Source organism: Tyto alba, unplaced genomic scaffold, assembly GCF_018691265.1.
Source record: "Tyto alba isolate M040663 unplaced genomic scaffold, T.alba_DEE_v4.0 Super-Scaffold_14, whole genome shotgun sequence".
Taxonomy (NCBI): Eukaryota; Metazoa; Chordata; class Aves; order Strigiformes; family Tytonidae; genus Tyto; species Tyto alba.
Window position 1 is genome coordinate 14966665 of NW_024881276.1, and position 13914 is coordinate 14980578.

At 38.6% G+C, this 13914-nt stretch overlaps 1 protein-coding gene across 1 annotated transcript in view; it reads left to right on the forward strand.

Moving 5' to 3' along the window:
• Positions 1-13914, forward strand: part of PHEX (phosphate regulating endopeptidase homolog X-linked) — a 103035-nt gene that overhangs the window by 79941 nt on the left and 9180 nt on the right. The window contains exons 15-17 of the mRNA XM_033010027.2: positions 7668-7722; positions 10914-10981; positions 12817-12947. Of these exons, the coding sequence (XP_032865918.1) occupies positions 7668-7722; positions 10914-10981; positions 12817-12947 (254 nt within the window). The remainder of the gene's footprint in view (positions 1-7667; positions 7723-10913; positions 10982-12816; positions 12948-13914) is intronic.

The following is a 13914-nucleotide window of genomic DNA, read 5'->3' on the forward strand; positions in this document are numbered from 1 at the left end:
TATCTTTTTAATTATCATAATTGGAACACAAAAACACATTCCGAAAGGCTGTTTATTTTAATGAGCTCTAGAACAGTCAACAAGTCACAGAATCATAAAACAGTTTGGGTTGGAAGGGACCTTAAGATCATCTATTTCCAGCCCCCCTGCCATGGGCAGGGACACCTCCCACCAGACCAGGTTGCTCAAAGCCCCGTCCAGCCTGGCCTTGAACACTTCCAGGGAGGGGGGCAACCACAGCTGCTCTGGGCAACCTGTGCCAGGGCCTCACCACCCCCACAGTAATGAATTTCTTCCTTATATCTAATCTAAATCTCCCCTCTTTCAGTTTAAAACCATCAGCCCTCATCCTATCTCTGCACTCCCTGCTAAAGAGTCCCTCCCCACCTTTCCTGTAGCCCCCTTTAAGTACTGGAAGGCCGCTATAAGGTCTGCCTGAGCCCTTCTCTTCTCCCAGGCTGAACAACCCCAACTCTCTCAGCCTGTCCTCATAGGGGAGGTGCTCCAGCTCCCTGACCATTTTTGTGGCCCTAATCTGGACCTGCTCCAATGGGTCCATGTCTTTCTTATGCTGGAGGCCCCAGAGCTGGGCGCAGCACTGCAGGTGGGGTCTCATGAGAGTGGAATAGAGGGTGAGGATCCCCTCCCTCGACCTGCTGGCCACCCTTCTCTTGATGCAGCCCAGAATACAGTTGGCTTTCTGGACTTCAAGCACACATTGCTGCCTCATGTTGAGCTTCTCATCAATCAAGACCCCCAATTCCTCCTCAGGGATGCTCTCAATCCATTCTTCAGCCAGCCTGTACTTGTGCTGAAAACAGCTAGAAGTGATACAATAGGTACAAGTGGTGATCGAAGTATGATAGCATAATTCTGTGTAAGAAAAGGTTTTATTTCATTACAGCACTAAAATATTTGCCCTTGAATATGTTAAGGATAGAAGGGAAATGCTCATTAGACATCTGGTGTATTTAATTTTCTTTCCGAGTGTAAATATGTATGCCTCTAGAATATATCAAAAAAAGTAACGCATGTGGATTGTGAACAGTAATGAAAGGGAGATTTACAGTGAACTGAGTCAAATATAAGCAACACACGCATGAGGTGTAAGCTTGAATAGATGCATTGGATAATTAACTACTGTTGATATTATCTCTGTAAGTTTATACCCATGCTCCTTCTAAGTAATTTGTGCTTGTACTGCAGTTCTCTAAAGTCAAGAGGCCTCTTTAGAGAGTGGCTTCATTACATGTTACAGGAAGAAGATATAATCTGAAACAGAATTTTAAAATTATGTTCAAATTAGCATCCATAGAGAAAACCACAGATGAGAGCTCATATTAGCCAATAAGTATCATCGTTATAGAAAGAAGCATGCAGATATTGACGTTGGAAGTTTGCTGATGCTGTGAGTTACAAGGGAGAACTCTTATCTTGCCAGGAGCCAGGGAAGTGGTAGCAAACAGCACGTGGTGCTGTGGCCAGGGGAGGACAAGGGGACTGCGCTCAGGGGCACTTCCTCTCCCCTTATAAACTAGACTAATTGGAAGGCTATTGATGAAGTAGTTTCAAGTGAGCCATTAGTTTCCAGGAGGTTAATGAACATAACAGATTTGGACTGAACATTTTCTGAGCCCTGTTATTAAATAAGTCTTAAGTGTACTTATGTGAGCCCTCATTTTCAGTTTTCCCTATTTACTAATGACTGGTATTCTCTTTTATTTAATTACAGTCACAGGTGAGATGATGCATGATCCTTACATCCATTCTTTATTTCTTCTTCCTAAAATTCTTATATATAAATGTATAAAACAGGAGAACTTTTGCTTCCCCCTCTTCCCCCCCCCCACCCCCCCCCCAAGAATCTTGTAAGTTTTTTCCTTTAGAAAATAAAGATTAAAGTTTCTTGTAAAAACAGGTGTTTTCACATGTTTCCTAGTCCCTTAACACACAGTTTTTCTTGTACCCTCACAAACCATCTCACATTTCTCTTCGCATTGCCCCACTGAGGTTGGGAAATGCTGGGTTCTCTCTTTCTCGTGAGCAGCAAAGAGCCTCTTGTCAGGTGAAGCAGAAAATGAGTCAAGAATTAAACCAGAGGCTTCTGAGTCCTCTGCTTTAAGACTGTTACTTCTCTTGATCTGTTAATGAACTTATTCACTACTCCTTGGACAGCTAAGCTTTGTATTCATACATAGCATGAAACAGTTACTGTGTCTTACACAACTTACATTTTCTATCCTTTTTGTCCACAGAATAAAACTTGAAATTAAGAGTAGGATCCAAGTCCATGTTATGAGAGAGTGTTTCATCCTAATCACCTACATACACGTGCTCAAATCTGTCTGGGCTGTTCTATAGCATCTGTTTCCTCATGTCTGGGGAATCTGAGAGTAATTTCAAAAGGCACTGGACAGAGATTCAGTTGTCTAAACAGAAGTCTGTGGAACTGTTTTAAACAAATGCATCCTTCCCTTTGTGCTGTTTTTAGATAAATAGCCAGTTGAATTCATGTTTAATTCCTAATATGAATTCAATATCCTTAGTTTACTGACCAGCAGATAGTCATCTGGTTGTATCTTATCCCTTTAAAACTCTCCATCTGAATTAATTTAATGACACTTGAAAAACAAGTGACAGCTTTTAAACATATCTGAGAATTGCCAATACAACAATCAGCAGAGTACCTTGTATATCACATAATTTAGCAAGGCTGTTTCCTGTATCCATTATTTACATGCTGGATTCACTAGCCTGTCAGAAGTTGCTTTAAACAAATCAACTAATTGTTGGAAATTGTAAATTCACTAACATGGAATAAGGCTTTACTAGTTCTTGTCTTGCTTAGCTAAAAATATCTTGCAATATAACTGAATAATGTAATTGAACTATAGAATTTGGATTCATATTTAGATTTGAACTCCAAATTTCCCCATGATTTGGCGAGCCATCTCATGTGATTTTAGTGTACTTCATCCATTATTAGTCTGCACTGTTTCAGTGAGCTATCAGATGAAATGTGATTGCTGTGTCTCCTTGGTGAAGTAACTGAGTCTCAGGGCATTCATCTGCAAAATGTGTATAATAATACCATGAAGGTATTACCTGGTAAATGGATTCATTAATGTCAGTAAAGCCCCTGTAAAATTGAAAAAAACAATTGTTTCAAATTTGAAATGCACTCTAACAAGCTTTATAGCACCTTGTTGTGAAGAGAAGCTGAGAATTGTGTAATGGATAAAATGAAGCTAGAAACCTTCAGTCAAGTTAAAAGTAGTCCTGTGTAGGTAAAGAGTGCTGTCAGGGCTTCACAGCATAAATTCAGAGTGAAATGTTTGAAGTAAGCTAGATGTATTCCACTGTTTGAAGTGCCCCTGTGTTCCAGAGCAGTAAGGTGAGTAAGAAGGAAGTTCAGCAGAGTCTCTTTCCAAGGGTCCAGACACAGGGGTTAAGAAAGCTAAAGCCTACTTGGAGATTAATCTGACAAGGGATGTGAAGGACAACAAGAAACGTTTCTGCAAGTGTAGCAGCAGCAGCAGAAAGTCTAGGGGAAAATGTGGTCCCACTGCTGAATGGAGGCAGGAGACCTGGTGGAAAATGACATGGGAAAGGCCAAGGTACTCAATGCTTTCATTGCCTCAGTCTTTACTGGTAAGACTGGATTTCAGGAATCTCATACCCCTGAGACCAGAGGTGAAATCTGGAGCAAGGAGGCTTACCCTCAGTGAAAGAGGAGAAGGTTAGGGAATATTTAAACAGACTGAGAAGACACAAGTCCGTGGGCTCTGACAGGGTGCACCTACAAGTGCTGAAGGAGCTAGCTGATGTTATTGTGAGGACACTCTTGATTATCTTTGAAAGGTTGTGGTAACTGGGGGAGGTTCCTGGGAACTGGAAGAAAGCAAACATCACTCCTATCTTCAAGAAGGAAGATACATAGAACTACAGGCTGGTCAGCCTCATATCAGTCCCTGTGTACATGATGAATTAGATGCTGGAAACAGTTTCCTTGACCAGCCTTCTATGGTGAGATGACTAGCTTGGTGGATGAGGGGTGAGCCATGAATGTGATTCATTTTGACTTTAGCAAGATTTTCAGCATTGTTTCCCCTAACACTCTCAAATACAAACTGCTGAAGAGTGGGCTAGACAAATGGATAGTCAGGCGGTCTGAAAACTGGTTGAACTTCTGGGCTCAAAGAGCTGTGATCAGAACTGCTGGGCTTTAAAGTGTTGTGGTCAGTGGCACAATGCCCATCTGGAGGATGATCTAGCCAGGATGTCCCACTTTGTCACCTGTAAGATGCATGGATGTAGGGTATCAGTGCTGTTCTGTAACAGCTTGAACTCAGTTGTCCACAGACCTCCAGTGCTCTTGTAACATGTGATACCACTGCCTATCTCAGAATGATGTTGCAGTCCTACGACATTTCTCCAAAAGTAGGTAGGTTGTAAGAAGGTAGACAAGTCAGATTCTGCAAGTCCAGGTCCTACATATGGAAGATAGGTTTGTGTAGGGTCTGTAATAGGACAACACAGTTTTCTTTCTGTGTGCTGTGGGTGAGTAATGGCCTTGAGTGTAGACTCTGAGCCTGCACTAGCAATAAAGTGTACGGAGAGAGACTTTCAGACCATATCCCTCTTCTGGGGCTGTGTAGAGGGAGAAAGCATGCAAAGATGTACTACAGGCTAAATTTATGGTGAAGTGTTAGCTTAAAGTACTTTCCCAGTGCCTTTATCCATTCCTTAAGATGTGAAATTCTCTGAAGTCTGGCTGACTTACTCCTCCAGATCTTACTCCTCCTTTGCTTGCTTGAACTCCAGTGACATATAAATAATACTATTAGTATTTATTGCTGCTACAGCCTACTATGAGCTCTCTGAGTTTTGTTGTTAATTCCTTTAGGTACAATATGCCAAGCAAACAAGAAACAGACTTCACAAGGGAATTGACTAAATTGAGGTATTTGAAACAGCACAAAATAAGAAACTGTCAAGTGATCTATCTTGTTATAATTTCAAGGAGATTCTAGGTCTAAGACATTATTGTCCTTGTTCCCTCCAAGGATGATCTGGTTGATGTTTACCTGAGGGAGATGAGGGCATACAGACGGATGCCCTGTGTTGCTAACTCTGAATCTGTTCCTTTTAGCACTGCAATAGTGGACAAGCACCCTTCCTCATTTAGTACTACTAATCTCTGCAGAGCGGGACACCTTTGCTTTCCTAGATGCCCAAGAATCACTTTTAATACTAGATATTTTTTTTTCTTAAAAAAAGAAGAAAAAAATCCTATTGTGGGTAATACATTCCAGTTCCCAGAGTTCTTTTTAAAAATGTGTGTTACATTCTAGTGGCTTCTGACTCCGTTTTGGCCTGAAAATACTTCATAAGCTTCCATTAGTGCAATCAAACTACAAAGGTGTCTCACACAACTGCCCAGAAGCAGACACCACTCCTTCAACAAGCTCTATGCTCAGGCATGTCTTACATAAAATGGATCCTGACTTTGAGTAAAATAATTATCAACCTGTTGTATGGATTTGGGATTGGAGCTTCTTCCCATATGACTTGTACAGTGAAAACTTTATCTTATGTCTTAACTCACATCTGACTCTGTTTCAGCAGTGTTCTGTGAAGAAACCTCTAGATTATATTTCTTGATGGCTGATCCTAAGTGAAGGTTTGCACCTAGTTTACTGCAAATATTGTGTATTACCTCTACCTGGCACACAGACAAGTGCAAATTCACTACACAAGTCTATATCTGGACAAAATAATTGCAGCTCCTTACAAGATCTTGATAGCCTCTTGGTGTGGTGACAGGCACATAAGATTGTGTGATACCTAAACATGATTCATGGGGTGACTGTGTTACCTTGGTTCATACCATCTTCAATATGAGCTCATTTGTTCATTTTGGCCACAGTTCCTCTCATCTGTTGTTGTGGGGAGAGGATCATTCAGCATTAGCAGACCCTAATGACTCCTTCATTAAATGGTCTCTTTAGCATGTCCAAAAAGCTTTCCTGAGGTTCAGTATTTGGAAGGAACCAAGTAAGGTAGTTGAAACTAGATTTCTAGCTCTTAACATCAGCTTTTAACTTGGTGTACTAACAAGCAATTTTCATCAGGCTGTGAGAGTGTGCTGTTGCTGTGAGATGTTTAAAAACATACATAGTAAATACTTTTCTGCATGCACTGGGAGACAAAGAGAGTTAGATCAGGAAAACTTTGTCCTTGGCATTGGCACAATTGTGTTTTGTAGCACTTGAAAAGCTAATGATAACATGCTTGAAACAACAAAATGGCATCTGGAGAAATAAAATTTAAAACCACTCAGAAAATAAGTTTGAAAACCACATTTTTTGTAAGATAATTGCAAATAGGGAGTCATGGCAGCCAGGGAGGAGCAGCAGAAAAAAGCAGATGGGCAGACCAGGAGGACATGCCACTTGCCACATCATTTGACATGAATTACACTCAGCATACTGTCTTTTAAGACTTTATAAGGAAAGGACAAAAATCTTACCTGGCAATTTATCTCAGATATAAAGAAATCTCTGTCCTATCTATCAACAAAAAATTGAATAGGTTGAGAATCAAATGAATGTGTTTTTTGTTTTGGTCTGAGTATCCAATTGATTTCTTGAAGAGAGACCCGTAAACTGAAGCAAATATTCCTAGGAAAGTAAATGAATCACCCAAGAAAACTGGTTCTTCCTTGACAAAGCGATGTCCATGCCAGGTGACCTTCAAAGTAGGTGTATGCCTGTGCTTTATAGATGGGAATTCCTGACACCAGACAACAAATTTCACATTTGAGCCTGGAAGGATGACACTGTTCACCAGCATATAAAAACTTTGACCATAGATCTCTGTTTTATTTAGCAGTTCTTTGGGCTGTTAAACTGTTACCACATTCAGTTCCACTGCCTTCAGAATAGTGGCAATGAAGTGTCATCCAGGAATTAGAAATAGACATGTGACTTTAAATTTGAAGAACAATTTTGGTTCCTATGTGTAACATCAGCAGATCGTCACTCACTGGAGTGTCTGTTGACAGGTTTTTGTTGACTAGTTAGTCTACCAGAAGCAGACAGGTGATTGCTGTATCTAGACTGCCTACAGCCTTAATAGTCTACAGCTCTTCTTTACCGAAGTGCCTAAGTATGTTCATTTACCTTTCATTTTCATAGACTATATAGAATTAGGCTTACATTTTCTCACTTTCATATGTCTCTTGCTGCACAGAAGCTTCACTAAGCTAACACTTTCTGAATTCTTGTTGTATTTTACCTATATATTGTCTAACTATATGTCAACACCTCTTAGGGCAACCCAAGGGTTTTCTTCACAGGAAACACTAGGTGTTTTTTCACAGGAACACATGCTACACACATACAGACGTGTGTAGCCATGGAAGAAAATGAAGTTCTTGCAGTGCAGCACCTTGTTGCCATTGTGGTCCTGAAGGAGAGAGGATCTCTGCTTCTCAAAGATCCTCTCTACTACATTCTATAACTACCACCTGAGGGAAAGCTCCTCTAGCAAAGCCTTCTGAAACTGTATTGAAAAGGTCAAAAAATCCAAACCCTTGGGCCCTGTGACTGTTATTCAGCTGTACTGAACTAGGGACCTCACTATTACTGTTTTTGCTATTGCAGGATTCCCAGCAGGAGAACTTCAAAAGCCTTTCTTTTGGGGAAGAGAGTATCCTAGGTAAGTACTGCACCAAGAAACCTCATACACTTGGAACTGAGGAATAACAGGGAAAGGTATTGGAAATACATATCAATAAAGAAGAGGGCATGGAGAAGAAGGCTACACCACTGAAGATGACCAACAGGTAGTGCACAGAAATACTGTGTTGTCCTTCTGTAGGGAAAGCTTGGCCCTTGGGTTATGTGTTCTTCCCTGCTGTGTCCTGCTTTTATTACTGAAAAAACTGACTTTGAAAACTGCTGCTTTGTGCACTAACTTTTCTTACTCTTGGGAGCTGTATGTGTTGCTGTTGTCTTAAACTGATGACTGATTTCTCACAGGAATTGCTAATTAAGTGCACCCAAGTGGAAGTGTTTCACTGCTATAGCATGCAGATGCAGCAGTGTGCACATGGCAGGTATTAAAAGGAATTGTAAATCAGGTAACTAACACTTCCTGAACAGAAGTGAATACCCTGAGAAGCCATTTATTATCAGTTTATTGTTCACTTTCTACTTATATCTAAGATTAACAGTGGGCCCTTGTCTATGCCTGTTGAAGTACATTAGAATATAACCTTGTGTGTAAGTGACTGTCTGAGCAGGCCCATGTGCTACTGTAGCTGAGGAAGAGTAGTTAATTATAGGTCACATATATTTAATTTTGAAAAATCACTGCTTTTGTGTGGCTCAATAACTTCCTATTTTAGGGCAGGATAAGACCATGAAAAGTTTCTGACAGCAGTTTCTGAAAGTTATTTTGCAGTTATATAAAGCTGTTTGCTGATGAAACATATCCTTAATAAATCTTTGTTAAAAAAAATCTAACTTTTTGAACATCTTAGGTTTGTCATCTTCCAATCTGAAAGTGTCCTTGTAAACAGGAAATTTGGCAATATATGTAGAGAGACACATTCGATTTAAGGAAAAATTAATTTGCATTCAAAGAGAATTCCTATGAGCCAGGTGACTTTCTAAGTGGTAATTGGGGATAGAAGAAAGTCCTTTCTTGTTAAGGTGAAATTATTTTCTGCTGTGGTTATTGCAGACATGTTTCAAGTTTTTCTTTCTGAAGAGATTTCTCTGTACCCTGACCTTCTGACACAGCGATAAAATTGTGGTTCTTTCAAAGAATTATACTTTGCACATTTCTCTTCTTTAAAGGTTACCTTAGCTTAAATTGGTTTTGCTTGAGTACATATCAAAATGAAATTTAGTAAACAAATGTAGCTGCTTTATATCAGACAACAGATTGCTTTTGTCCTTGAAATATTCTGGATCTGTTTTCTGTCTGCTTAAAAGAAACAGTACACGGCACTGGAACAGAAAAATCATCAAAAAGTCATCAGCACTTGCTGTAAAACTGATTTAGCAAATATTTAACATTTAGTGGCATTTTAGTGTCCAGTTCCAGCATAACACTATGAAACAGTTGCAGCTATTTGCATAAAGGGAAGTTAAGTTTTCACTTTACATCTCAGTACATGAAATAAAATACCATTCAAATGCCATCATTCATAGTTATGAGTCTTCAATGCTAGATATATTGAAATAGAAACTTCTAACTACCTGAGTTGGTAGCTTCCTTACAGTCATCTGAGCCTCCCTAGTCCCAGAAAGTTCCCCTTTAATATGACACCTGTTGGTCTGCACCCAATCCCCTCCATCTATGTCCAGCTATGCCCAAGAAGTGAAAAGCATGAACAGAGCTGGGAGCATTTCTGGCAAAAAATGTTGTTGATCTGGAAGCAAAGGCCAAAATTCACCCCAAACTTCAACTCATCTTTTAGAGCTGGGGAATGCCCTAAGACTGCCCGGGCATCATCCTGTTCTTTGTCCCTGCCACTTGTGGTGACTGAGAACCTTAGAGGGAAAATAAGATGTATTTAGTAATAGGGCTTATTGGTTCTTCTTGACCTCTTCACATGTTTTGTGCCATTCTTTTTATACTTCTCCAGGTGCAAAAGATTCTGTATAACAACTTTACTTCAGATGTGGAAAGCAAGTCTAATATAGTATATTTAGTATGGGTAATTATCACTGTGTGCTACACAAGATTATAAATTTGTCACACAAAAGGATGATGTTTCCATTGCTCAAATGTATAATTTTAGCCAGCATTTTTTAGTGAAGGTTTGCAGTAGTACTTGGGGAAAAAGACCAAACCAAAACAAAACAGTGGGGAACATTTTATCACATGCAAATTACCTTTCAGGAAAGAAAAAAAAAACAAAGTGAAGAATTGTCTAGGGAGTAGGGGGAATTAAATGATACTATACTTTTTGGGCATGACTGAGATGAGTAATTAGTGTGCTATGGATCATTACGTCCAATAATAACATGTTACTTCAGAACCCTCTGCCTTTCTCTTATTTCAATACAATATGTTAGAAATACTATAAGCTACTTTGAAGTATGGCATCTCAATAACTGAAATAATTAAAATCACAAAGACCAACTTAACAAATGAAAGATGCGTTTAGTACATCAGTTTCCCTCTGCAATATTCCCTGCATTTGATACAAAAAAACCCTGAACCTTTCCCTCTTTCATCCCTGATTCTTCCAGATGCATATTTATTTGGATATAAAAAGGAAAATAAAATTAGTTGTTAATCAGGAATACGAAATATTTCTTTCTATTCTGTTTCTTTAGTGCATTAGATCTGACTGTAGATCATGTCCTATTCCTGGGCAGGTGCAAGGAAATTGTATGACCTCTCTTTTTAAAACCGAAGGGAGATCTGTTTAATTCCTTACAAACTAAAGTCAGTCATTTACAAGTCTGTTGCATGTCAGCAAAGAATGACTGGAGCTGGCATTACAGCAGCCCATTACAGCTCCTGATCTATTATTTTTTCATGATGACATTAAGAGAATAATTTTACCTATAACTTTGTCCCATTCTCAGTTAGAATATACACAGTGTAGTCAGCTGAAGGAGACATTTTGGAGCTCATATGATGCTAATAAGGGATTTGGTTAGAAGAGTGAACCATGACAATGCTTTTTAAAGTTTTATATTAAATGTTGCTTTTAAACAAGTAACAGTTTAACATTCAGACTTTCAAAAACTTTGTCAAAATTGTGAAGGTATGATTTTTAGAACCATTCCTCTCCAGTTGAATAAAGATCTTTCCTGAGGTCTTCTGTCCTTTAATGTCCATGAATGTGGACGCTTTCTGAGGAAACTCTTTTCTTTGTGTTATAGGTCGTTAAGCTATGGTGCCATAGGAGTAATTGTTGGCCATGAGTTTACTCATGGATTTGATAGCAATGGTGAGTATTTGTCTGTATGTTGATAACTTTTTGGGTTTTCTACAGACTTGACAGATTAGAAAGCTGACTTGTATATACTTTAGGTTTTTTATTGTTCTGTTTTTTAACAATGCTGAATTCTGTGAAAACAATTACAAAATTTTTTAAAAATTTATTTACATACAATCTTGTTTTTCTGAACCAGATTTTTTTTGGTAAGGGATGTCACAAATTTGTTGCTTTCTGTTTATTTTGAATAGAAACTAAATCAGCAACAGATTCAGGAAGTCCTGTCTGGGTAGAATGGGAAGGGCAAAGGGAAAACTTATGAATGATAAAAATTAATTCCAAGAAAACTTCTCATTTCAGTTTTGACTTTTTTCAAAATAAAATATTAAAATACAACACTGGAAAAAAAAGTGGAATAGAAAATGCATTGCAAAATATTAAAAAAGAAAAAAGAGAGAGAGAAAGAAGAAATGGTCTGAAAATGTCAAACCAACTGTCCTGAAAAACTGGGTGGAGTGGGACATTACCACCATCTAACTTTAGTTGTCTCAGTAAAGTGCTTTTTAAAATTGGGCTCCTGAGAGAGAGGCGGGGGGAGAGAGAGAGAGAAACACGAACCTCCTCCTCCAGGGAGCAATTCTGAGTGCCTGACTGACATCCCATTCTGACTCATTGTCTAGAGAAACCTCTTTCCACTGAAAATATAGTGAGTTTAAGGAAAAACAGGCTTCTAGCTCACTGCCTAACTAAAGTTAGGTTGCTTGTGTTGCGTTACTTAATAAAAAGGAAAACCCTGTATCATGCTGACACTGCTCTGCAAACACTCCAGAATGGAGAAATGTTTCTTCACAAACTCCCATGTCATTTGTAGGGAGGTATCTGATCTCCATCACAGCTACAGCCACTCAGAGAGGAACCTAAGATTTGATTCCTTAAGCAGACCACTACCTCTTGGCTAGGCTGTTACTTTCCAAATATAGAAATAAATACACCTCTAGGGAATTTGTCATTTTGAACAAGACTACACACAAGGAAAAAAACCAAAGAAATAAAAAGATGAAAGAAAACATCTTCAGTACTTGGTATTGTGTCTACTGGTTGCTCCCTACCTCTCTTTCCTGCAGCTGTAACGAAGAATCAAATCACACAGCAGGCCTGCATCCACGTGGGCAGCTAATCCTGTTCTCAAAAAAAGTCCTAACATGTCTTCTGTCTTGTGTCTGACTGGCTGGAGACATGATGGAGATTAGATACTCTCCTAACAAATTACACAGAGCAGGGACCTGAGGCTGAATCTTCCACAAGCCATTGCTTTAACCACCAGCCTGGGTAATGGGATGTATGTATTCTCCTTGCCTCCATGAATAGGGTTCAAATGTTCTGGTTTTGCTCCAAAACGAAAAATAGAAACTTGAGAAGTTTCCATGAAATGGATTTTTTTCTGGTCAAGCGTATAATTAATTAATAATAAATTAGTTATCATCAAGTTTGCCGAATCAAAGACATATGGGCTGAGGATGAAAAATACTCACAATTATACTTACAAGAAAGCTCATATGCCTCTTACACTATGTAATTATAGAATGTACTGTAGAACTCATTAGTCATTATTATTTTTTCCTGAAAATTGAAATTATGACAATAAACAGAATGCCAGCTCTTCACCACTGAATTGAGTGGGGTCAAGACTTTGCTCACTGATCATATCCATTTTGTACACACACTTGAATGAATATATTCAGCTCTCATTTCTGTGCACATGATAGATTCCAAAACTGGAAAAATGTGGGGTTTTCTCCATAAAAACCATTTGTTTTATTTCTTCCTTTCTTTCTTTCTTTTTTAAGGTCGGAAATATGACAAAAATGGAAATTTAGACCCTTGGTGGACAACTGACTCTGAAGAAAAATTTAAAGAGAAAACAAAATGCATGATTAATCAATACAGCAATTACTACTGGAAGAGAGCTGGCTTACATGTATGTAAAACACCAGTGATTGAGAGCAGTGGTGCATTAGGAGTTTTGGGTTTTTTAAGTTATCTTTTTATAAATCCTAATACATTGGGATATTAGGTTACCAACTTCATTTCTCACAACAAATCACTTTTTGAAATGAATAATTGTGATAAAAATTGTCTGTCAGATTTGATTAGGCCAGTCAAATACCACTACCCACACTCTGGTGACAGGGTTAAACCACTTGTCCCCATCACATTGTTTTGGAACCAGAGGAAGAGGATGAAGCCACTCAACAGGGCTGGTTTAATTACTGTGAGCATGTTAAATGTCTTCTGAAGATGAGGTCCGCAATGAAAACTGAGCAGACACTCTTTTTAAAAAAAAGAATATAATAACATGTTTTATAGAGTCCATTAGCAATTCTGCCTGTTATTTATTACAGCTATAAAATGGATGCATAAACCCTGCTTTATTTCAGATTCAACTCTTGCTATTTCTTCCATGTGTGCATGAAGACCCAATTTGTATCTCAAATGAAGGGAGTATGATAGCAGCAGCTCATAGAAAATGACTGAGAAAGAAAGTGCAAGGGAATGGTTTATGTTTCATTGTCTATCAGAGCTCTGGGCTTCCCTGAAAATGTGCACATTGTGTGTGTCCAAGATGAAGGATAACTAGGATAAATCCCAGACCTTCAGAAATCAATAGCTAAAATTCCAGTAATATTGGCCAGGACATGATTTTAATCTTAATTTTCAAGATAAAACAAATACCCCACCCTCTACTCAATTCTACCACCTCTACTTACATTTTAGAATCAGTAATACAATTATGTCTGTTTTTAAGAATAGAGAGGTCACACTGACTGCTTAGCAATAATTTTAAAACTTAATCCAGACTGTTTGTATTAGTTTCAGAGTTAGCAAAGCCATATTGCAGTCCAAAGTCCAACAGCTCTGACTTGAAGTACTTCATATAAGCTAAT